The 26,991-nt window shown below is 43.7% G+C and overlaps 1 protein-coding gene across 3 annotated transcripts in view; it reads right to left on the bottom strand.

Annotated features, from left to right (window-relative positions):
- LOC147633484 (glycine-rich domain-containing protein 1-like) overlaps positions 1-16,518 on the bottom strand; it is a 43,785-nt gene extending 27,267 nt beyond the window's left edge. The window contains exon 1 of one of the 3 annotated variants that reach the window (XM_086806574.1): positions 15,668-16,518. In XM_086806574.1, the coding sequence (XP_086662700.1) occupies positions 15,668-15,852 (185 nt within the window). In that variant the 5' untranslated portion in view covers positions 15,853-16,518. The remainder of the gene's footprint in view (positions 1-15,667) is intronic. The other 2 variants (XM_086806573.1, XM_086806572.1) reach the window with 2 other exon arrangements.
- Between the last annotated feature and the right edge of the window lie 10,473 nt (positions 16,519-26,991).

Below are 26,991 nucleotides of genomic sequence, written 5' to 3'. Positions count from 1 at the left end.
TTGTCCTATTTATCAAAAGGTAAAAGCGTCGCATGGGAAGAAAGTGAGTTTGTTACAACCATTTGCCATTCCCATGGCTCTTTCCAAGCTATCTCTTTGGATTTTGTGAGAAATCTACCTCCCAAACCAAGTAAGCGTAACACACAGTGTTCGACGGTTGTTGATCATCTTAGCAAATTTGTTATGCTTATTTCTTGCAAGGCTAGTGTGACTACCGAAGATGTTGCAAAACGGCTTATCCGGCATTGGTATCCAATTGTAGCATACCTAGGACCATTGTATCACGTCGCGATGCCAAGTTTACCAATCATTTTTGGAGAGCTTTGCTTGATAATTTTGATACTAAGTTGAATTTTTCCAGTGCATTTCACCCACAAACAGACGGCCAGATAGAGATTTACAATCAATTGGCGTTTGACATGCTGAAGTGCTATGTCCATGATCAGTAGGGTAAGTGGGATAATTTTTGCCTTTGGTTCAAGCTATTCTAAATGACTCTTGTTCCACAGGTATTGGCACGACTCAATATAAGGCAACGTTTGAAAGACTGTTCCAGTCTTTATTGACCAGGACATTGTCCTCATCACCTAACGCTAACCACATGACGAAGACTTACCAAGAGATTTTGAAGTCTATGGAAGACCGGTTAGCCAAAGCGCAACAGGCCTATTCTTGGTAGGCCAACAAGGACAGAAGGGATTTGAAATTCTTTGGTTTACCTCAAGATCATGAAACAAGGGATGAAACAAGTGGACAAGCAATACCCAAACTTATTATTTCGGAGTTTCGGACCTTTTCCTATTTTAAAGAAGATCAATGAGGTGTCCATGAAGTTGAAGTTACCTTCGAGTTGGTTGGACCACTTCATGTTGCCTGGTTGAAGCATTATGCTGCACCTCCTCCCACAAATGTCGAAGATGAACCGGAACCCAATACCATCAACGAAGCCGAAGTGATGGTTCCAGAACAAATCCTTTTGCACCACTTCAAGCATGGCTCCGGCCGTAAAGAGCATCGATTTCTCATGAAGTTTCGGGACCGAGGAATGCATGAAGCAATTTGGCTTGACAAAAACTTCTTTGCAGATTATCCGACATTATTGACAGACTATTTGGAGGTTATGCAGCTTCCGTCAAGTTAGACAGAAGGGGAAGTCACGTGCATCCCACACTTGGATGCCACGTGGCCTTATCTGTACAACAGGTACAAGTCTTAGAGTAGTAACTGGCCCTTTTTGTGAACCCCTATCCGGGACAAGTTAGCCAAGGTCCACTGTAGAGGGTCATGGTGTCACCAATTGGCCGACCATTTGGTCCATCTCTAGATTTGTGTCTCGTTTACTTGAGGCCAGACTGGTGTCCCATGTGAAGGGGCCAGTATTTTTGCTTGACATGGACGAGAGCCAGACTGGTGCCACCCGTGTATGACCTGGACTGTGTTCTATCCATGGGATTGTCACGCCATGGAAGAGCCAGTATTTGTGCCGTGTCTTGCCTATGGGACTGTCACTCCATAGGGAGGCTCGTGCCTGGAACTGTATTTTACCTATGGGACTATCACTCCATAGGAAGACCAGGATTTATGTTTTATGTCGTGCCATTTTTGTGCCCGACAAATGTTTTGTACTTGTTCCATGGACGGGAGATATATCTATGTACAACTGAGATGAATACAGTACCAAACAAGAAGCTCGAAGTAGATGTTCGAAGGAGAGTGACCACTTAAGTGGTCCAGTCTCTACGGTCCTGTGCCTTCACTGGAATACGCGGAGAGCGCCCCTTCTGGTGTTCCAGGACCACACACAAACAGGCGCTCCCGTACTAACGCCTGGCTCTCCCGATCTCGGCACCTTTGGACCGTGGTTCTCCAAAAGCTTAGACTACCCGGCACCGAACGGGTGTTTAGCGGTAGAGAGAATCCTTCATTGTTTCCATATCTTTAAGGCATGAATTACAGCCAAGAGCTCTTTCTCATAGATATCCATATGAAGCTCAGCATCATGCAAACGACGGCTCTCGTATGCAACTGCATGCCCTTCTTGATTTAGGACAGCCCCTATACAATCGCCACAGGCATCACATTCTACTACGAATGATCTTTGCAAGTCAGGAACAATCAATACGGGTCCACATATGATAGCATGCTTGAGTTGCAAGAAAGCATCCTGTTCTTTTGAAGTCCATTTGAAAGTGGTTTTCTTCTTGGTGAGATCATGTAGGGTGGCTATCATAGCAAAATGCCTTCTGAAACGCCTATAATATGAACATAATCCCAGAAAACTACGTACTTGATGTACGTTTGCAATTCTGGCCAATTCCGAATGGTCTCTATTTTTGCAGGATCCATTGTTACGCCATCTTTGGATACAATGTGACCCAAATAATGTATCTTTGAAAGGAAGAACTCACTTTTCTTGGCATTAATGAAAAGTTTATGCTTCCGCAACTCTTCGAACACTATGACCAAATGAGTGTTGTGTTCCTGCTCATTCTTGGAGAAAACCAAGATATCATCAAAGAATACTCCTGTAAATTAAATTTGCGATGGGGTCGGAATATCCTATCCATCATACGATTAAATGTGGCAGGAGCATTGGTGAGACCAAAGGGCATCACCAAAAATTCATATAATCCAAAGGCTGTTCTGAATGCAGTCTTATGGACATCTTTTGGCACCACTCGTATTTGGTGATAACCACTCTTCAAATCAAGTCAACTGAAACAAGCCGAACCATCAAGCTTATCCAAAATGTCATCAATACGCGAAATTGGGAATCTGTTCTTGATGGTAAGCTTATTTAAAGCTCTATAGTCCACACACATGCGAAATGACCCGTCTTTCTTTTGGACAAGAAGTACAGGAGAGCAATAAGGTGAGGAATGTTGGGGTAAAGGCATTATGCCCACCCTTATAGTGTGTACAAGCCCATAAGTTATAGTACATAGTACACTTAGTACTTTTAATGTACTAAGTGCACTATGTGTACTAGTGCAATATACATGTGTGATAGGGGAGTCACACACTCATATCTTCATGAGTTGACTTATCCCCACAACTCTCTCTCTCCCTTGTTCTCTCTGTGTATGTCTCCCACATGAATCTCTAACCCTAATTCTTCTTCTCCCATTCAACTGGTATCAGAGCTGGAGGGGAGTTTGCACAGACTCAAAGCGTAGAAACGTGCACAATGGTAATCAAAGCCTGTTAGATCTTCTTGCGCATTTGTCTGTCTGTGTCGGGCATTTTGTCTGAGGGCCACCATGAGGCCTCTGCCAGTACCTCACCAACGAGCTCTTATGGTGGGAGCTCTTCCTGGATGCTTTGCAATGCTGGGGCAATCGGCGTAGGCAGTGTAAGCAGCAAGGCGCTGGTGGCCAAAGAAGCGAGTGGCGCTCAGCAGCGAGCGAACGCAGGTGGAGAAGAAGGCGAAGTGGCGACGTGTAGCGCTGGCTACCGGTCGGAGGCGGCGTCAACAAAACACCCGCAGCGCAAAGTCGAAGGTGGCGGGCGTTGAATCATTCGCAGGCAGGCTTGGCGAATACGTGGCAAAAGGTAGCGAGGAGGCTTGCGCGAACCCGACGCGAAGTGGTAAACCCTGTTTGGCCTTGTAGCCGAAGCGGCGAGCTTTGTCAGGGCGAGTGATGCGAACAATACCAGGTAGCTGCTTGTACTCCCAGCAGCGCACGCGCAGCAGGAAGCGCATCACATCCGACTGCTTCTTCACCCATAGCTCCTCCAGGTACTTGTAAGCCCCCATGGACTCACTGCTGCTCAGCTAGACCGCAGCCCTGCTACTCACTCGCAAAAGAGTACTCCATCAGGGAGTAAGAGCTAGACGGCTGCAGGGTGGCCAGCAATCCGTACACGAACTGCAGCTACAGCAGCATCATCACGACCCCACTGCAATCAGAAATCGCCTGTCATTTTGTCTCCACGATTTCTGCAGCAGCACCAAATTCAGCAAACCCCCCTTTCCTGCAACAAAAAAATCAGAAATTACAAGGTATTCTGCTTCAATTTTTTTTGGGATTTGCAATTGAGCAGGTACAGGTGCCGAATTGCTCAATTTTGAGCGAAATTGGCAAAATTGGGTGACATTGGTCACAATCAGGATCAATTTGCAGGAAATTGGATGTCGAAATTTGGGGCTTTTGATGTAATTGTGCAATTAAGCAGGCATACATGCTGTATGATGTGAAAAATCGCACATTCGGGCAAAATTGCAGCAAATTGCAGTGCAAATCAAGGGGCTTTTGTGCCGATTAAGTTGATTTGCATGCAGGCACTCGCAGTTGATGCTTTGGGCAACGTGTTGATGCCTGACAAGCACTCAATGTGCCTGTAAATCAAGGGGCTTTCATGTGTTGGATGTATATGTGGCCAGGGGGAAGCACTGTGAAGACTTTGGATGCCTTCATGTGCGTCAATGTACCATGTATGATCAGCAATTGATCTTAAATCAAGGGGCTTTTCAAGATTTTATGCTTGTTGAGCTTGGCAAAGCAGCAGGCAAGACTTTAATGCCTTGAATCCTCAGAAATCAGCTTGCAATCAAGGGGCTTTTGCCCAATTTCTGTTCGGGACTGTTGTATGCAGTATTCGGGACTGTAAAAGTCTGATTTTCACTCATTTGGACAGCCGGGAGAGCATTTATTGCTACTGTACCTGCTAGTACAGATTTGGTACAGCTTTGTACAAGTTTTGGCATGGCTGTACACTGATTTGAGTGAGGAAAAGGTTCAATTTCAGCTACTGTACTTGCCGGTACAGGTTTGGTACATTATTGGTGAGCACTTAGTACTGCTGTACAGTACTTTGGAAGGGCAACAAAGCACATTTAAGGTGCTGTCCTAAATCTGCAGCAACCAGATTTTGGTGTTTTCATCACATACAGTGGGAGAAAAGTTGCATTTTTGCTTCCGCAGTGGGAGATAAAGCTTGGGAGAATAACTATGAGCACTTTGTGTGCTTTTGGTGCAGTGTTTGCACATTTTGCAGGGAGTCAGGCATTGACAGGTTGCATATTGCTATGGCAACCAGGTGAGAGCTCTTCATTGCTTCACATCAAGAAGCTTGAAGGCTCACATAACTATGATATTTGGCAAACCCAGTGCTATAATGTGTTGCTCCAGAAGAAGCAGCACAAGCCTATCAAAGAAAGGGGTGTAATGCCCGCTTCTCTTACTGCTGAAGAGTGGGAAGATATGGATGAGCTGGCAAGATCTACTATCATGTTGTCTGTGTCAGACTCTTTACTTTTCAGCATTCGTGAAGAGAAGACAGCTTGGGGAATGTGGCAGAGATTGCAGGACTTGTATGCCCAGCAAAGTGCCTCAAGCAAAGTGTATTGGTTGAAGAAACTCATAGGTCTTCAGATGAAGGAAGGGGCGTCTATGGCAGCCCATCTAAATGAGTTTAATGGTATTGTCAGCCAGGTTATAAATCAAAAGTTGGCAATGGACGATGAGTTCAAAGCCACTTTTCTGTTATGCACTTTGCCAGAGAGTTGGAACACATTCAGGACAGCCACTAGCAATTCGCATGCTATGCTGTCATATGCAGATGTTGAGGGTGCTCTTCTTCAAGAAGAGATGAACAGGAAAAACAACTCTGTTGGAAAGTCCAATGCAATGAATGCACGTGGGAGATCCCAGCAAAGGGGAAAAAGCCAAGAAAGGGGAAGGAGCAAGTCTCGCTCCAAAAAGGATTTGGAATGCCATTATTGTGGCAAGAAGGAACACATTAAAAAGCAATGCTACAAATGGAAAAATGATCAAAAGGAAAAGGGAAAAGGCAAAGACAAAGAGAAAGATGAAGCCAAAGATGTAAAGCCAAAGGGCAAAAGTGGAGTCAAGATTGAAGAAATCAATGTGTCACATGCAGGTGGCAGTGAGGATGAGGTCCTATTTACGTCTTCACTTGATGCCCATTCACTTCTTACAGGTGGTCATGGTATGCACTCATGGATCATTGATTCAGGTGCCTCCTTTCATGTCACAGGTTGCAGAGACTTGTTTGTCAGGTATACTGCTGGCAATGAAGGAGTGGTTTATTTGGGTGATAACCATGCATGCAAGATTCTTGGCAGAGGTGATGTGAGGCTTGTGTTTTCAGATGGCTCACAGCTTATGCTCCATGATGTCAGGCATGTGCTTGAGATCAAGAAGAACCTGCTTTCTACTGGACAGCTTGATGATGCTGATTATGTTACCACATTTGGTCGTGGAAAGTGGAAAATTAGTAAGGGCTCACTGGTTGTTGCCAGAGGCTCTAAGGTGAACACTCTTTATTTCATGCATGCAGGTGTTTGTCACCATGCTAATGTAAATGCAACCGAGCTGCCGGAAATCTCTATGTGGCATAGCCGGTTGGGACACATGAGTGTCAAAGGAATGGAGCAATTGTCTCGTTTGGGTTACTTGCCTTCTCTAAAGTTTTCAAGTTTTCAGTTTTGTGAGCATTGTATATATGGTAGGCAACTACAGTGCCCCCACAAGAAAGCTCTTGGACAGAAAGATGCTCAGTTAGAGCTTGTGCATACAGATGTATGTGAGATGCCTCAGCTTTCTTTGGGAGGGGCAAAATACTTTGTGTCTTTTATTGATGATGCCACACGCAAGGTGTGGGTTTATCCTCTTCGTTTGAAGAGTGATACATTCTCAGTGTTTCAGAAGTTTGTTGCTCTTGTTGAGAATTAAACTGGCAAAACACTAAAGGCTTTGCGTTCCGACAATGGTGGAGAGTATATGTCCAAACAGTTTCAGGACTTTTGTGATGCTAAAGGCATCAAGAGGGAGCTCTCTACTCCTTATGATCCTCCACAAAACGGGACAGCAGAGAGGATGAACAGGACCATTCAAGAGAAGGTCCATTCTATGTTGTCACATTCTGCGTTACCTCATGGTTTTTGGGCTGAAGCTGTTATGACAGCCGTTCATCTTATAAACAAGTCACCTAACACGAGGCTTGGTGGGAAAGTGCCAGAGGAAGTATGGACAAGGAAGCCTCCGTCCTACAAGCACTTGAGAGTGTTTGGTTGCGTTGCGTACGTGCACATACGCAGGGAAATGCGCACCAAACTTGATCCTAAGTCTCACAAATGCATATTCCTAGGATATGGTGACAGAGGTGAAATGGGGTATAGACTTTGGGATCCCGTGAATAGAAAGATTATACGCAGCAATGATGTCATTTTTGATGAAACATGCATGTATAAGGAGCCTGCAAGGCAACAGGAGCCTGGCAGAGTCATCTTTGATGATGATGGACATCATGGACAACAACCAAGGGCTGTAAAGCAGCCATTACAGCAACAAAACCAGCCCTTAAATGGTGCTGAAAATGGTCCAAATGGACAGCCAGAGATGGCAGAAGATATCCCTATGGATATACCACAGTTAGAGGAGATACTGGGCATGATTTTTCAGCCTTATGGCATGGAACAGGAGCCACCAATAGGTGATATGCAGGCTGGACAGCAACCTGCAAATGATGGTCATTGGGTACGGAGGTCCACAAGACCCTCCAGAGCCCCTGACAGGTTTGTTCCAGCGGTTGACTACTTGATGCTCACTGACTATGGGGAGCCCTCATGTTATAAGGAGGCTTTACAGATTGCAGACAAGGCTCTTTGGGAGCGTGCCATGAAGTCAGAGATGGAATTTCTGCACAAAAATGGAACATGAAAGTTGGTGCATTTGCCTACAGGCAAGAAGGTTTTGCCATGCAAGTGGGTTTACAGGCTCAAAGTTGCACCTGATGCAAAGCCAAGATACAAAGCCAGATTAGTGGCTAAGGGCTTCAAGCAGGAATATGGTGTGGACTTTGAGGAGATCTTCTCTCCAGTGATCAAAATGACCACACTTAGAGCTGTATTGGCTTTGGTTGCTCATGATGATCTGGACTTGATTCAGATGGATGAGAAGAATGCTTTTCTTCACGGTGATCTCCATGAGGAGATATATATGCAGCAGCCAGAGGGTTATGCAGTGAGAGGAAAGGAGAAGCTTGTATGCAAGCTGAAAAAGAGTCTTTATGGGCTCAAACAGGCACCAAGGGAATGGTATCATAAATTTGATACATTCATGAAATCACAGCATTTCAAGAGAAGTGACATAGATCACTGCTTGTATACCAAGAAAGCTTTGGATGGCAGTCTATTGATTCTCATCTTGTATGTTGATGATATGTTGATTGCCGGGATTACTGTTTTGCAGGTTTGGGACAGCACTTTGTTAGAGGGTTGGTGACCGCTCTATCAAAGTATAGGAGTGGTTGGTGATCACTCTACCCTAGTTGGTGACCGAGGGTATTACTACAGGAGCGGTTGGTGATCGCTCAACCTTGGTTGGTGATCGAGGGTGTTGCAACAGGAGTGGTTGGTGACCACTCAACCTTGGTTGGTGACCGAGGAGTTGCAGGTAATGTGTTTACCTATGTTTTCACAGTTGGATAATGTCACATGCGGAAGCTTCTGTGGCGAGATCATTACTCAACGGAAACACAGCACTCCCATTGGATGCTTGATGCACAAAGAACTGGAGAAAACACACGAGAGAAAGCAGTTTCCTAAACTACTCAAAATCTTATTTATATGCTTGTCTGTTACAATGCCATGATGGAAGCTGAGCTTCCCTTGAAAAGGTAACTTGTCTTGTACTTCTACATGACTGACTACCGAATGACCCAAGTCCCAAGTGGGCACTTGAATGAATGACTAAGAGACCTGGCCCTCTTTATATAGGCCCTTATAATCTGGCCAACTGCCCTTGTCCTCTACCGACCAGCATTTAATGCTGCCGACCTGCACTTCCTGGCATTTTCCTCCTATCGGGCTACTGCTGGTCACTGGCTACAATCCTCTTGGTCCCACTCAACCCTAAAAAGGTGTCTGACCCTGTCCTACTGCCTGTCCAGATCAGAAGAAGCATGTCCACGTGACATCCCCTCCTGCTAAACTTGATGACGAGGATCCAACCTGCCTCTTTGGATGACTATCATCATCCCTCATTCCCTGCCGTGTCTCCTCACTGTCATCCTTGGACGTCTGGCAACTTGACTTGACCTGGAAACATTGCTATCCTCTGCAACTGCTCCACTTGAAGAACTTGCATCCTGATCCACTGAGTCCCCCTGCCTTCATGCCCTATCCCTTGAACACGGGGTCTTGGTGTCCTTCCCTGAGGCTGATCACCAGCATCTTCACTCCACCCTTGGATGACTACCATCCCTTGGAACCAGTATTCCTATGGGCTCACCGGTCTGCCCTTTGGCATCCACCCACAGACTGCCTTTTCTGAACACTGACCATCCTCCTTGGGACATCTACCCTTAGCTGTGTTCCTTGCCTCGGACTGTGCACCTTCTCTTGGGACTGCTCTTGGAGCACTGGAAATCCTGCTGAGTGCTAGCGCTCTGATACCAATGTCACATGCGGAAGCTTCTGTGGCCAGATCATTACTCAACGGAAACACAGCACTCCCATTGGATGCTTGATGCACAAAGAACTGGAGAAAACGCAAGAGAGAAAGCAGTTTCCTAAACTACTCAAAATCTTATTTATATGCTTGTCTGTTACAATGCCATGATGGAAGCTAAGCTTCCCTTGAAAAGGTAACTTGTCTTGTACTTCTACATGACTGACTACCTAATGACCCAAGTCCCAAGTGGGCACTTGAATGAATGACTAAGAGACTTGGCCCTCTTTATATAGGCCCTTGTAATCTGGCCGACGAGACCCAAATTTGGTCGACTGCCCTTGTCCTCTGCCGACCAGCATTTAATGCTGCCGACCAGCACTTCTTGGCGTTTTCCTCCTGTCAGGCTGCTGCTGGTCACTGGCTACAGTCCTCTTGGTCCCACTCAACCCTAAAAAGGTGTCTGACCCTGTCCTACTGCCTGTCTAGATCAGAAGAAGCATGTCCACGTGGCATGCACGTGACAAATAAATCTGGTGTCGGCTAGATAAGTGTGTACTCTCCGGGCACCTGCATCTTGTACATATAAATACTTCTGTTGGTAATAAAGATACCTCGGGGAGGGGGGGGGGGGGGGGGGGGGGTGGTGCTGGCCCAACTTCAGCCCCTAGTGCTATGTCATGAGCAAGTTCGTTTATGTTTGCAGGATGTATATGCTCATGTAATGTTTCACAATGATGGTAATCATGTATATTCCAGGAGTGGTTGATGTATGTATGCTGTTTTGGTAGTGAATTGGTTCCGTATACACGTGCCCGTATGTGACAAGAGTTATATCATGGGTGTTCTGGCTTGGACATGGTCTTGATAGGAACACTTTCAGAGGTCATTTATTTCCAAGACTCTGAATGTCTTCGACTTGGGAGACAGTTGCTAGTTTACAGCATACATTTCCCAGTTATTTCCAAGACTCTGAATGTCTTCGACTTGGGCGACAGTTGCTAGTTTACAGCATACATTTCCCAGTTTTCTTTCTTAGACAGATTTTGTTTCTAACAGTGGAAACGCCTAAGGAGGGAAAGTATGTTACGTACCTAGTACTAATCTTTAGGATTAGTGGTCTAATCCAACAAGGTTAAGGGAGCCCTGGGATTAGAGGAAGTAGGCTAATATATGTGGCTAAGGCTCATGGTTAATAATACCAAGTATATTGGCTATTTATGACCAGACAGATATTTATACCAGCAGTAGCCGCTATATAAGTAAGACTTAAGTTATTATTGTTCCCAAAGAGTTATTCACTTTGTGGTCTGTGATGGACCAAGATTATGGTTGGGAACATGATTGGATTCAACGAATCAGGGACGGTCATGCCAAAGGTCTTAGCAGGCACGCGTTGGTGGTATACCACTGCTGACTGGCATGATTCGTGGGATTGGAGCCTTAGCCTCTAGCTCGAGGGAGGTTTGTGCACGCGAGCCTACGGTTGGTGGGTGTGACCTAGCCTACACCCCACTTAGGGGGTTTATACTAATCACTCATGTTTTGTGTTTAGGAGATCCATGGGGTTGTAACAATTGGGCATTTATTGGGCCTCCAGTCGGATGCACGGGCACCAAGGTAGGGTCAAGAGATGGACCTTGTAGGGGTCTGAAGAGCTGTCCAAGATACAAATAGGCCACCCCTTAAGACACTTGGGACAGCCTTGTTGGACCCCAAAAGTGTATTTGTCTCTTCTCTCTCTCTCTCTCTTCTCTCCTCTTATCTTCTCTATATTGTGCTATTCATCGTCAAGAACCAAGGGCTGAAAGAATTTATCAAAGTATAATCCTTGTGTGTAAGCTTCCGCATGTTGCATGGGAGCTCATCATCAGCATCACCGCTTGTGTTGGGAGCGCCTCACAAGTGACTCAGCCAAGATACAGCGAGTCGGCAAGATACGCGATCTGGGTGCTCAAATGTATGTCTTGCCTCTGTAAGTCCTCCAGGGAGAGAATGACGGGTGCATGATCGGAGAAAGTAGTGCCTGCCAGAATACCAGCCATGCCACCTTGTCCACAAGCCCACTCATCCACAAAAAACCGGTCTACTCTCGAAAGGTTGGGGCCTCTTCCCCCCCTGTCGAATCTTGAGAAGCATAGACTCCTAGGGCTGCGTCTGAACTCCAGTAAATGCTGCCAAGGGTCCCCTCAAGGCCAAAATCAGCTCCTCCCAAACCGAGTATTCCGCACCTGAAACTATGTCCATGCCACCTCCGAGTCTGTCCCCGCAATCTCTAACATGTTGAAATCACCACCCATGCACCAAAAATCAGCTTGCGGGAGGGATTGACGGACCATGCTCCAAAAAGTGGCTCTACCTGCTACAATGTTCGATGCATAGAGGTTCACGAAGCCCACTCTGTCCTTTCCAATCCTAATGATCACCCACTAAGGTCTCCCAATGAAAATGGTGCCTAAATCGATCACTGCAGGTAAGAACTGCTCGCAGACAAAAATGCATACCCCACCCTGGATCCCAGAGGGGCCAAAAGCATGGGACCAAAAGGTGTGACTCCTACCCTAAAGAATCTTCCCACAACAGTGAGTATGACCCTCGGAGAGATGATGCTCCTGGAGGAAGAGAATGTCAATGGGTCCGCCAACTACAGCTTTGTGAAGCTCCTCTCTGAGGATCCTCCACCTCCGCAAACACCATGGTCCTCCCAAACCGTGAATGTTCCATGACCAAGGGGATGGGGGGGAAGGGTCAGGTGGCAGCGCGGGAGGGTTGGCGAGGGCAGGAGGGGGGCACATGCTGAAACGACTGGATGGGCGGAGGGGCGCACAAATGCAAGGCAGAAAGGAGGGGGGGAGGGGGGGGGGTCTCCAGATCGACAATTGGGTTTCAAGTAATCATGTACAGAGTATCATTTCAAAATAAAAAATTAATGGAAAATACCACTGCTGAAATGCCCTTCAATGATTGCGTATTCCTTTCTCATGTCAATAGAGGTTTCAATTCAATCACCCTGAGGTTATTTTCGAAGATACTCCGACAACCTTAAGACACATGATGTATCTTGAATGGCAACAGTGGTGATGAGAGGGTAAGTTGAGAACCTTGAATTTCGAAGGGGATTCTCAATTTGTTGATACTTGCATAGCCCTTGAAAGACTTTGAAAATGACGCCTTGCAGCAAGAACCCCTTTACCTCAATAAAGTTTGCTAGAGGATGGAGTGTATGAATGTGGGAAATACACTCCCTTGCCATCTACAATATTCTTTGGCATCTTCTTTTTTGGCATAAGGAGAAAAGGAGGAGGCTTGATTCCTTCCCTTTACCCTGTGATATCTCACATACAAACCATGACTTTATCTTTCAGGGCACATTAGAAACTATCAAGAGGCAAATCTCATCATGCTTGTGCTTGGCTTTTCCATAATATCTTATATAAGATCAGCCTTGTAAACATGACAAACATAAGATGCTATGCTGGACTGTATCATTATCTCAGCGAGCACCAATGTCTCTACATCAACTTGTAATCTACCTTGCAGGCAACAAATCAAAGAAGCAGCTTCTCTTTGCCATAAACGAGCAATTCTAAGAATTTGGTCCTACCCAGCTCAGCTAATTGTACAATGGCTATCGCTAAGCTGGATCATGTATGACTATGTATTGCCCTAGGTACCTAGGAGGCAGCTAATGGCATCCTCTACGTGCATGTTGTAAGCCTGTCTCACAGTAAAGAAGTCTCTTGGGATACTATCTCCTCCTTGAATCAAGAATGTAACTTAGGCATAATGGCAACATTTGATCCATCTTTTGGAAGATTTGTGACACCTTTGAGCACACTTCTATAGGACTAATGGCATCATCTTTTTGAAAATTTATTTTAATGATGTCGGATTCAATCAAGTGCACTATTAGGATCGTGCTTGGCCCTTTTTTTTGAGAGAGAGATATATCCTTTATTCATCATGTCGCCCCCGGCTGCAGCAATTGTGCTTGGCCTTTACTCATGGTTATGACACATTTGACTTCAACTCTCACAAAGCTCTTGTACAACACTTCACTCAAAGCTGCATAATTAATAAGATAATCCCATTGCATGGACCCATACAACTACCACACCCCATGGTCATGATTGGCCTCTTGGCATCGAAAGTTCATGGGGTAATGCACATGTCATGTGCATGAAAATGCCATGGACATTCTCTGGAGCTAGTCCAAAAGGGGCAGCCTAAAAAAGACTAGAGTTAGGAGCAAGCTACAGTTGGAGCCACTGTTGGACTTGGAGAAGGACTTGGATCCCTGTCAGCTGTACCAGAGAAGAGCAGGAGCTGTCGGCTAAGACAAAACGGCTATCGGCTGAATCAGAACCAAGGCGGCTACATGCACATCACTTAAGTGGCTGATATGTCCAGTCGGCTGGCCGACTGCTGGTCGGCCAGCACTCCATGAAGTCCAAGAAGCCTATAAATAGGCAGTTTGCTCATTGTGTTATTCATTCAACTCCTTCTTGTACCATCAGAAATATACTAAATTTCCAGCCATATCTCTCTCTCTCTACTCTCCCTTCTGTTTGCGTTTTTGCATCAGCATGTTCTCAGGGGTGTTTAGGGCTGAAAGAAGACTCCCAGAGCTTCCGCGTGTTACATTGGTATCAGAGCATCAGGCTCAGCAAAGCTAAACACTGATTCAATCCCACATGATGGTGTACAGGTCCAAGGTACAGGAAAGTACACGGATACGAAGCCTAAGGCAAGGAACACAGGAACAGGAAGAGCTCCCAGGAGGTTTGTTGGTGGTGGTCCACAAAGCCAGAGGGGATGGCAGTCCTGTGAGCCAGATAGGTTCTCGGGCAATGGTCCCAAGGGAGGATTATCCTCCAAGGGGTGATGTGAGAGTGCCAGACTCATTTCTCAGGAATGAAGACCAAGACAATGTTCAGAGGTAGGGCAAGAATGGATTGGGGACTGGAAGGAACAGATGCATAGATCTTATTCAGAGTCAGAGTGGTTTTGGAGACCGGGCCGGGTTTTCAGTGAAAAAGGTTGCTAGAGATGGATGGATGACAGAGGGACTCCGAGAATAGAGTGGGATGATGACAGTCATCCAAGAATAGGTTGGAATCCCGTCATCAAGTTTAGCAGAGGGGGATGTCATGTGCATGAAAATGCCATGGACATTCTCTGGAGCTAGTCCAGAAGGGGCAGCCTAAAAAAGACCAGAGTTAGGAGCAAGCTACAGTTTGGAGCCAGTGTTGGACTTGGAGAAGGACTTGGATCCTTATCGGCTGTACCAGAGAAGAGCAGGAGCTATCAGCTGAATCAGAACCAAGGCCACTACAGGTGCATCACTTAAGTGGATGATATGTCCAATCGGCTGGCCGACTGCTGGTCGGCCAGCACTCCATGAAGTCCAAGAAGCCTATAAATAAGCAGTTTGCTCATTGTGTTATTCATTCAACTCCTTGAGTTGGGTCTTAGACTAGGATTTGTTTTGCTGATATACACCTTTTCATGAAGGCAACCTAGGGCTGTAGATGTAGGTACCTTTTTGTACCATCAGAAATATATTGAATCTCCAGCCATATCTCTCTCTCTCTACTCTCCCTTCTGTTTGCGTTTTTGCATCAGCATGTTCTCAGGGGTGTTTAGGGCTAAAAGAAGACTCCCAAAGCTTCCGCATGTTACATTAATTGCGCTCTCTCTCTCTCGCTCTCTCTCTCTCTCTCTCTCGCCATGTGACACAACTGAGGGAGACCTCTCGGCCATACTCATTAGCCCCATGCTTGATATTTTGGAAAGTGGTATACCATCTATTGGGGGCTGATGCTCCTCTCATGTTCCATGTTCCTCATATTCCATGATGACATTCCATGGACAGTTTTGTATCACCCTAGTGAGATAGCTATGTTTTGTTTCTATTTTATTTTCCATTCCATGATGAGATATGCCATGGACATTATTGTATCACTTTAGTCTCATAAGCCCATTGGATCTTTAGGAGACGCTTAATATATAAATATATATATAGGTGTCTCTCTCTCTCTCTCTCTCTCTCTCTCTCTCTCTCTAACGCATGTGAAGTTCTTAAGAACATATATTCTGTAATTGGCAGTTGAATCGTTGATCATTGAAAAAAAAATGTATGACCTATCACTTGACCCTTTTACAACACACACGCAGCGTACCCAACAAGCATAAGCACCAAAAGCTGCTTGCAAAGAAAGGACAAGTTCAAAAAATTGAAGACAACCAACCTTCTAATGGCTTGAGTGATCAAGGCTCCTCCATGAAGGCATGGCAAGCCTGAGACAGTCTTTAAAAAGCTAAGAAAACGCTTCGCAGCCGGTATCAAATCAATGCTTATGCTAATCTGATCTGCTGAATGAAGCTCTGTTTCATCATCATTTTTCGATACCTGCTTGCCAGGGGTAGAAGCCATGCTAGAGTATTGTTATGCCACTTATCAGTGGAGATGTGATGGTGATTAGCAATGGTGCTTATGCTAATTTGATATCAAAAACCTTGCAGATTTTGCTTTTGGGCATCTGTATTGCTACAAGATACAAGGGCCCAAGAGCTTCGTTTTGTTGATAACCCTAGATTTCATTGTGTATACCTATATTTGGCAAAATAGGATGGTTGGGGATGCCTGGTTTTTGGCAAAACACTGAGCTATTCCGAGTATAAATCTATGATTAGAGCTCCAAGAAATTATGCAACGATATCCTGCGGCAAGTATATAGTATGGGTACCGCTATGTTGGGTTCCTGTGTGTGTTTGGAAGCTATATTTGCCAAGATCAGCTGCTGTTTTGTATCTGTATCTGCTGTGTCATTTGACAAGATCAGGGAGGACCCAGCAACTAGAAAAATGGGTGCTCCAGAGAGGATGCCCTTTCTGATTTCTCGTTTCAGGGGCCACTGTATTTAGTGCTCTCTTTTTCTGCGCATCTCTTTGTCGTGAGTCCTACGAGTCACAGGCTACGGCTCCCCTCTCTCTCTCTCTGGTGCGTGTTAGTAGAGAACTGCGGTGTACACTGTACATGACTCAGGGGTCCGGTGGGGTGTGTGTGGGGGGGGGTCAGGTGGAGTGTGTGTGAGAGAGACGAGACAAGGGTCTTTCAGATTTTTGGTCTCTAGGCAAATCAGTGTGCCCCCTCTGTGCATTGCTTTATGCAATAGCCACTCATACCATGCTCTTATTAATGAACAAATTACTTGCTACAGGGTATACAGATTTTGGATGTAAATCACTTTGTTAGCCAAGTTTATGCGGATGACTCATTTTTCTTCCCAAGGAACACTCAAGCTGATGTTAAAACAATTATGGATGCTCTGGATCTGTTTGGTCTTGCGGTAGGCTTGAAAATTAATTTTGCTAAGTCAAAGCTTCTTCCACTTAAGCATTGTGATTGGCACTCTATTCTTTGGCTAGGCCAGATAATTTCACCAGAACAAATGGTCCAACATTTTGGGTATCCTCTAAGTTGGAATGTCTCTCTGAAGAGAGAACAACAGTGGGTGTTGGACAAACTAAATTTCAAACTTCAATATTGGAAATTATATACCTGGCCATTGCATGTTAGATTAAGAATTGTGCAATCCATTTTAATGGCTTATATTCAGTTTCACTTGCCACTTGGTCCCTGGCCTTCGGCCAATTTGGATAGTTTCATGTGTGAAGCATTAGCATGTTTGTGGCGTACTAAGGTGGACAGAAAACCCATTAGGCTACTCAAAAAGCATTTGGTTTGTACTCCAGAATTCATGGTGGCCTCAATATATTGAATTTATGTTATTGCCAAGAAAGCTTCTCTTCTTTTGAGTTTCTTGGAGAAAAAACGGCCCTAGACTTTAATGTTATCAAGTCTTATTGGAGCCAAAAAACGGGCATGACAGCCATCAAGAAAAATCTTATGTGTGTGTGTGTGTGTGTGTGTGTGTGAGAGAGAGAGAGAGAGAGAGAGAGAGAGAGAGAGAGAGAGAGAGACTTTTGCAGGGATGGTTTAGCAAATTACTTGTATTTGATGGCCAAAATGTCCAAAAACGGGCACGACAATCGTTAAGAGCAAGCCTCTATGTGTGTGTGTGTGTGTGTGTGTGTGTGTGTGTGTGTGTGTGAGAGAGAGAGAGAGAGAGAGTCTTTCGTAGAACAAGAACTTACTTATTTGTTTAGCTCATTACACTTTTTAGTGGATAAGCTTTCCTTACTTTTTACTGTGTCTACTGAGAAGCTTACTTCACAAATCAATCAACACATGATATCTAATCTTTTATTTGGCATCCAACCTACACCACTTCTCACAATTTATTTTGCCTCAATTGTTTTACACACAATAGTTAGAAGCTTACTTCACAAGCTAATCCACTTGTGATATCGTATCTTTTATTTGGCATCCAACCTACACCATTTCATAGTGTATTTTAGTTCAATCATTTTCTTTTAAATTGTTTTACACATAAGTTATGACTAATAATTTGCTATCCAACTTGCTAATCATAGGAATCTTAACTATTCCATATGTTGCATTTCTCCAAGGCCTTCCCTTTCTTGAAATTATACTTTTTTATTTTTTTTAAATTCAAGACGAATGCACATATAAGGAGATCTTTTTGACTTTTGTAGGGGTTTTACTTTCCACTTTCTATAATCTTAGTGCTCATAAAGTGACATGTTTCACTCTATATAGTTAAAAGTTAAATATGGAGATGGAATAATAGTGCTATTAAAGCATGCTCTTTGTCACTAGTACTCTCTTTTTTAACATATCCAATTGTCTTTGAGTAGAAATAACCATTTACCTTTGTGACAACTTACAATTTCACATATTTCTTAATAACATAAACCATGCATACCTTCCTAGATTTTTATAGCACAAGCCATGATATGTTCTCGTTTTGTAAATGCCATGCCCTAAACTATAGTAAAAAATTTGGAAAAAAGCACACATCCCTATCAAAAGTTGGATCGTAGAAAGGTAGCAACATGCTTTTTCTTAATTTGGCTCACATCATGTAGAGGTGAGGTCTCAATTAACTAAGAAATTTGTGATGATGTGCCATACAATTTGTATACCTTTTTTCCATATGGTCGTACAAGTTGTAATAAATTTTAGAAGTTTTGAAATATGTAACCAATTATTTGAGTGAGGACATGATATTGTTCTCAAACCCTTTTCTAATTATTATTCTCCTATACATTTTTGAACATGCCCTTGAAAACTGTGGCAATCCAAATCTTCTAGATAAAGATGAATGGTCATAATAATTGGTGCATGCTTGTTAGCCTCGAAGATTTTTATTTTGTAGCCAAGTTATTGTTCATTCTGTATACGTTGATGTCATAGTTAAGTCCATAAAAATGTAATCCACATGCCTAAATAAATTGTCCATTCAAGAAATTTCATTTTACTCTCTCTCTCTCTCTCTCTCTCTCTCTCTCTCTCTCTCTCAAATTGACAAGCTTCATTATTTCACTTTTGAAAAGTTCAACTTTGAAAAATTATGTTCAGCAATCTCTCTCTCTCTCCACATGTATATAGCTTAGGTAGGCCCCTTAATAGAGAGATTCTGAATAGTATATATATGCTCACGTGCATAGATAGCATAAATAAGATGCTTTGCATTATTAAAGTCTTAATAGCATAATAAAAAATGGTAGTAGCAAGGACCATCAATAGCAATGGTAGGTATGCATCGTTTGAGATCTCAAACGCTACATAGTGTAATAATCAAATAGCTTGTATGAATTGAATACAAGCAACCAATTGAATTTTTGTGATATTCAAGCACAAAGGTGGTATATATAGATAATGGAATGCGAGGAAAATGTACTAATACATGTCCATGTGGAATTTTAGAGCTAGATCTCCCATCATCCCTTGCATTATTGAGAGCTCTTTACTTAGACGTATTAAACACAAACCCAAGGTTATAGTGCTTGAAAACCTTGCCAACTCAATTCAAAAAGTGCAATTAACTGGCTTTCTCGAAGATCAAGTAACATAATGTTAGTGTTTTTGAGCCTCATGTAGATGTTTGAGGGGAACCCCTCCCCTCATCAAATTGTCCTTGTCATAAGTAGAGTAAGCACACCCACACATGATACATAGCACGAGAGAGTGTGTGTGTGTATGTGCCCATCCTCAAACTCTTTCATAAGTAGAGTGAGTACACCCACACATGACACAAAATATGAGTGCTTGTGTGTGTGTGTGTGTGTGTGTGTGTGTGTCCACCCTCAAACTCTTTCATAAGTAGAGTGAGTACACCCACACGACACATAACATGAGTGCTTGTGTGTGTGTGTGTGCCCCACCCTCAAAACAAAAAAGTAGGGCACATCAGGTGAGGCAATAGCCTCACCACCCATGTGGGTGGCCTAATGCCCAACCATAGAAAAACACCTTGTCCATGCCTTAGACAAGATTTATATTGTCAACGACTGTTGTATAGCTTGTATTGGTCTATATGCACAAGAAAAAAAAAAGTTAGATATTTCATCCTTTATGGTTATTTTAGGAATGCTCGGGTGACCATTGTACCATGCTAATGAGTTGTTATCATGGGTGAGACCACTTAATTTGACGACTCAATGTATTATTGATTATATGTATTTGGGGACATTAGTGTTATTGGTATTTCAGGTGGCACCATGTTAAATATTGAGCTAATGTATTATTGGTATTTCAAGTGGCATCGTGTTGAATATTAAGTAAGTGTATTATTGGTGTATATACTTGTGCCTACATTTCCATGTCGAGATTAATTGTGTGAATTCCAATTAATTGTTTTACTGACATGGTTGATGGCGGTGAGATAGGTGATGTGAGCACTACAATGCTGCTAACTGAGCTGTTACATTGATGATGTTTTGTGCATAGTGGATAATATTGTTTATGGTGTTGAATAGAGAATTATTATATTTAAGTTAGTTGTGTGCTAGCCTTAGTAATTGGTTTGGTTTCATGGCTTATTTTGGCTTATGCTAAGCGTTGTTGGCTCATATTTATTTTCAAGTGCCTAAGCAAGTGTGGCACTAAGGTGCATTAAGGTTATTCTTGTAAAAGTAAATACCCTTTTTTGGATGTTCAAGATATTATTGGCTCTGCGCGGTTGAATCTCGAAACATTGTGTTTCTTATTATTTTCCCTCTCAGTGTAATGGCAAGACTACAATCTGGTGTGATAGACCAGTCAGGCAATGCCATGGGAGATGAGTAGTCACTCGCCAGAGTTTTTGGATACGAACACCAACTCTTAAGTGGTCGTGGGGGGACACTCAAAACACCAACTCTTAAGTGGTCGTGGCGGGACACTCAGAACACCACTCTATTGTGCAGACCTTCACTCACACTCTCTCAGCTCTCACTCCGCAACTCTCCACTACATATCTCACTCACTCTCTCACACATACACAACATGTTTATTAAAACAGAGACACAGCATGCTTAATCAACTCAGTAAAGAGAGTAACATAGAACCATGATGGAATGGCAGCATCACTCTTGATTACTTTTGAGAAGTATTGCAGACTATTACAATTGCCCGACACAAAGCTAGGACTTCCTGAGGACTATCTCTATAACAAGCTTCATAACAGTGACTGTCAACTACCAGTTGAGAGCATACAATAACTGCACCCTTCATACATTCATCCTATCTGTGTGTCTGTCTCTCTCTATATATCTCTCTTAATAGTGATCAGTCACCCTTTTAAGTAAGACTTCTTGTTCTTGGCAATGGCTCTCTCGTGGTTATAGTCCGCCACCTTCACACGTGCGATACTGAGGTGGTGCTCACAACAGGTGGAGTGGGTTGAATGTGCCTCCTGCCTGCATTGAGCTTTCTGTTGCCACTGAGCTACTCGATGCAACACCTGGCACGCCTGGTGCTTGATCTTCTGCTTCGGAACCAATTTCCCTGACAAAATTTTCTTTGAATTTTATGAACATTTCTGGGGGAGTGTGGTCCGGGATGTATACATCATCGGAGCAGGTGGCATACTTCTACATCTTCTTTAATTTTATCACCTATTCTTCTGAGCATCCCAGACCCCTGTTGTCGGTCTATGGTGTCTTCTGATCAAAGACTTTTACCACCGGTCTAAGTGGGGTCTGCCCTAGAATCTCCTTTTGTGCCACCATTGGTATGGGCCTCCACTCAACCTATATAGCTTCTTCATATTATGCCAGATCATCTGAAAGTGGGCTTTGTGCCTTTTTCGCTTCCAGGTCTCCAATGCTCCACTTCTAGACAGTAGCACTTATAGGTGGTTGCATTCTAAGTGGAAGCATCCTCCTTCCCTCCAGCGTTTGTGAGAACAAGAATTGTGAGCATGGGTACTCCAGAGGAAGAGGTTTCCTGGTAAGTATAGACTTTATTATATCTGCATTCTGAAAATATTGCAGTAGCTCTTTATTAACCCTCAGAGCAGCTTAGAGAACATCACATGTGAAGCCTCAAAGAATGGATTATCGAGGATGGCCCACAGAGTTGCTGAGCTGTTGACCAATTGGTCTTTCAAGCGTTCATTTTCTTTGTGCATGGCTTGGTTGGCATCATGCAACTTTCGGACCTCAATTAGCAGCTCTCTGCACTCCTTTCTGGGTACTCCGAATAATATCATTTTTGTGCTTTCTGTGGCTAGCTCCACATCGACCTTTACCTTCGCGAGTTCTGCTTGGATTTTGGCCATTTCTTCCTTTGCTTCCCTCAGCTCTAGTTTCCACTATAGCCTTGTCTTCCGGGTCTACTGTACTCTTTCTCCTACTTGTCGTGCCTCCTCTATTTGCATCTGGAGAGAACTTTTGTAGTTTTCCAAGTCTCCGGGCCCTTCTTTTCTGAGCTTATTTTCATTCTCCATGCAATGCTACATTTCTAGCTCCAGTGTGTTCAGTTCGTTGATGGTGTCTATTTCAAATTTTGTGCTCCTTTCAAGCTTTTGTTTTTATTCTTTTGCCTGCTCTTTGGCCTTGTCTCTGTCTTGGAAAGCTTCCCTCAATATTTCCACGGAAGGTGTGGCGTCTCGCAACTTCTGTTGCAATGCCTTATATCTTTCTGCTAGCTTCTTCGCCTCCCTTTCCCAGTGTTCTGCTTTCCAAGTAGGAGCCTTCAGTGCTTTTACCTGACTCTGGTCTTCATTATCCACTTGTTTTCCCTTTCCGGAAGCAATTGTTTTGGGGGACTCCTGGCCTACTGGCTATTGCTATTGCTGTTGCTATTGTTGCTGCTACTGTGGTTGTTGTTATTGTTGTTGTGTCTCCTTGTCTGCATCGTCATCTTCCTCTAGGTCATGAATGACTTGTTGTGGTTTGCAAGACCTCTGCTTTTGAATTTCTATCAGGGCTTGTAGTGCTTGATCCCAGACCTTGCTGGGTCTAGCCTTTGTTGCTACTGCTCTGGCATCTAGTGGAAGGCACATAACCTCTTCTTCTTCCTGGTTCTTCAGAGCTTGGGCTTCTGACTAGGCGACCTGATAGTATGATGAGGACTTCTTATGATTGATCACGTACCTCTCCATCAACCCTTTCATTACTTTATTCATGAAATGCGTGCCTTGGTCTCACTGAGTACTTCCATTGGAAACCCATGCCTAGCAATGATGTCATTGAAGAGGAACTTCACCACCTCCTTTACGGAGTTGCTCATTACAGCTTTAGCTTCCGGCTACTTGGTGAAATAGTCTCATCAGTAGCCACAATGATGTACTCACATCTGCTACCTTTTGTGGTTGGCTTGATTGGTCCAACAAAATCCAATTCCCACTTCATGAATGGAGACAGTGGCAGTACAGGTGAAATGGGAAATCTACCGGAATCTCTGGGTTGACCCATCCACTGATAGATATCACACTGCTTTGCTTCACTGGTGGCGTCCTTCATGATAGTTGGCCACCACCACAGGCCTACTTGCAAAATTTTTTAGGCTGTTATTTCTCTGCCCATGTGTCCTCCAATGATACCACAGTGTGCTTCTCTTAACACTGCTTACTGCTTATGATCCAGAACACATTTGTGTATGATCTGGTCTATGCTTCTTTTGTAGAGTTACCTACTAATCATGGTGAAATTTCTGCTCCTTAGGGCAATTCTCTTCTTCCTGTTAGCATTGTAGCCTTCTGGAAAAGTCCCATCTTCTAAAAATTGCATCATATCATAATACCAGTTTTCTTCCACTTTAAAAGCAGCTAATGCTCCTATGAATAAGTTGGTATTTGGGAGTTGATCATCTACTCCATCCAAAGCAGGTTCTTCGAAATCCAGTCTAGACAAAAATTCCGCCACCACTGTATTTTCTTTTCTGGTTGTGTGCTTCTAGATGGTGAACTCAAATCTTGAAGTAGGAGCATCCATCTTGCCATTTTTCCCACCAGAAAAGCTTTGTTCACCAGATAAATGAGGGCCTAATGGTCCACATGGAAAACGATTGCTTTTTCCTCATGGCACATTCTGCTTTGGTGTGTCCAGGCTGTTGACAATAGTAACATGTGAAGGTTGTAGAACCACCGGCACGTCCTTGGCCTCTTCTTCCTGAATAATTTTCGCGACCTCTTTTTCCATACCTTCTCATTCCTGGGGGTCTTCTTTGATGAAAAACAGGTAGAGGGAGAGGAGACACACACACAGGAGCAAACCCTAATATATTAATCAAACCCTAACCATAGAGAAAAGCCATGTCCCTTCTCACACAATGCATAAAGCCATAATCCATAATCTACAACACACAATGCATAAAGCCATAATCCATAATCTACAACACACTACTTGTATTGTGTCCACACACAGCTAACCCTAGCTAATGTCCACACACTATGACCGGCTGGACGCGGTCATTTATGTCCACACACTATGACCGGCTGGACGCGGTCATTTATGTCTCACACATGTTACTACCTAACATGCTAGCACATAGTGCAACTAGCACAAGCTGACATCGAGCTTGAATCTCAACAGCCCCTCTCAAGCTCATGATGTGCTACCATAGATGAAGATGTAGATGAGCTTGGGCTATCAAAGCTCTCAACACTCCCCTTCAAGCTCATCCCATGTACTCCCAACATAGTACGAAAGTACTCAAACTTCTCCCTACTAAGTTTCTTTGTAAAGATGTCAGGCCACCTACTCTTCAGTCTTCACATACTGCAAATCCACTGTACCATCCAACACTTTCTCTCTGACAAAATGATAGTGGACCTCTATATGTTTGGTCTGCGTATGAAAAACTGGATTCTTGGCCAACTGTATGCTGCTCATGTTGTCACAATTAATGACAATCTTGCCATCAATAGGCTCACCCAAATCAGCCAAGAGACTCTTTAACCATACTGCTTCACATGTAGCAATGGCTACACCCCTATATTCAGCTTCTGTACTAGATAAAGCAACAATAGGTTGCTTCTTACTGCTCCAACTCACCATTGCACTTCCAAATGTAAAGGCATAACCACTAGTGGACCTCTTGTCATACGAGCTACTTGCCCAATCTGCGTCTGTGTAGCCGTGTACATCCAAGCCTTTACCATGCTCATAAAGAAGACCATAATGTGCAGTGGTCTTTACATAGCATAATGCGTCTCACTGCATCTAAATGAGGTTTTCTGGGGCTTTGCATAAATTGGCTTACTAGCCCCACAGCATAAGTGAGATCCGGTCGTGTGATAGTTATGTAAATAAGACTACCAACCATCTTTCTATACATAGATGGTGCAACCAATGACATTTTTGCCTTGTGGTAAGGCAACCAAATCCGAAGTTTCATTTTGAACCAATGCGTCCATCTCAACATCCATTGCCTTCTCCCATACATGCTTCCCAATAGCTTCATGTAGGTTCCATATGCTTCACCAAAGAGGTCATATATGCGTAATGCATAGCAAAGTCACGATATGTCATCCTGTCAACTGGATACCTGACCCTTTGGGACCTCCGCAATGCATGTGGATCACTCTGAACACCTGTCATCCTAGCATGTGGAGGCACATATCTATCCTACCTTGCACCTGGTGTGTGTAAAACTGGTATCCCAAGTTCCTCATCCAAACTTTCTAAACTTGACAACTCATAACCTGTAATGCCAATTCCTTCAACCTTCTTTTTCCCTTTATCCACAGCATTACTCCCAGTGCTCACACTCTCATGTCTCAAGCGTCCTGGACCATGGATGTATAGTGCTACTCTCAGACCCTGTTGGCCCAGACATAGAAATAGAACTTGCTTGTGGCAATTTCACATGGACATCAGCATCAACGGAATCAATTACACCCTCATCCTTTGCCTTGTACCAACTACTAGCAAGTTCATCAAACACCACATCTCGTGAGATAACCACTTGCCTAGTATGTGGATTGTAACATTTATATGCCTTGTGATCCTATGCATACCCAACAAAAATGCACTTTTCTGCCTTAGGATCCAACTTCTTCCTTCTCTCATCTGGCACATGCACATAAGCTATGCTACCAAACACTTTGAGGTGTCCAATGTTTGGCCTAAAACCTGTAAGACACATCTCTAGCGTACTTCCATGTATGGTTGCTGTGGGTGTCTTATTAAGTACATACACTGTTGTGGCATATGCTTCTGCCCAATAATAGTCTGGCATGCTCTTTTCATTGAGCATTGCCCTAGCCACATCACAAATGACTATTTTTTTCCTCTCAGCAGCAACACCATTTTGCTGAGGTGTGTACCTGCAAGTTAGCTGCCTTCTTATGCCATGCTTTCTCAAGAAATTCTCAAAAGCATGTGAGGTGTATTCACCACCTCCATCTGTCCTTAAACATTTTATCCAAGAGCTATATTGCTTCTCTGCAAAAGCTTTGAAGTTCATAAACTTTCCCAGCACTTCACTTTTCTCTCTGAGAAAGTAAATCCAACTCATTCTACTGAAATCATTAATGAATGTCACATAGTACAAGCTGCCTTTAATGGATGGGTTTTAATCATGACCCCATACATCACGAGGATGAACTATCTCAAGTGGCCTGCTACTCATGTTGCCTTCTTTAGGAAATGGCAACCTTGCTTGCTTTCCAAACTGGCAAGCATCACAGACATGCATATTCCTATCATACTTGAATCTAGGCAGCCCACTAACAATGCCTCTTGCTTGCATGTTCTTTAACCTTTGTATGTTCACATGTCCAATCCTTTTATGCCACATGTCAATGTCATGTACCACATTTCGGCTTTTAGAGAACATGGCTGATTTCAATTCAGGAATCCCAGCATCCAACTTAAATAACCTGCCTTCTTTCTTGCCTTTGGTAATGACTCTACATCCATTTTTGAATTCCTCAATGAAGCAACCATGCTCGTTGAAACGAACCTGTAAACCTTGTTCAACCATTTGACCAACTGAGGCTAAACTTTTTGTAATAGAAGGCACATACAAGACATCTGCCCCCCATAGACTTTGTTTCACCATTGTGCATCACTAATGGTACACTTCCAACATGAGTGATAGCATGTTGGGAATCATCACCTGTTTCCACATAGCCTTTCACATCCATTGGCTTCATATTTTCAAACCATTCGCCATGATAAGTCATATGATTTGATGCTCCAAAGTCCATATACC

This window comes from Cibotium barometz, chromosome 12 (assembly GCF_041138505.1).
Source record: "Cibotium barometz isolate CiBa-2024 chromosome 12, ASM4113850v1, whole genome shotgun sequence".
NCBI lineage: Eukaryota > Viridiplantae > Streptophyta > Polypodiopsida > Cyatheales > Cibotiaceae > Cibotium > Cibotium barometz.
This window is presented reverse-complemented; position numbering and strand designations above follow the sequence as displayed.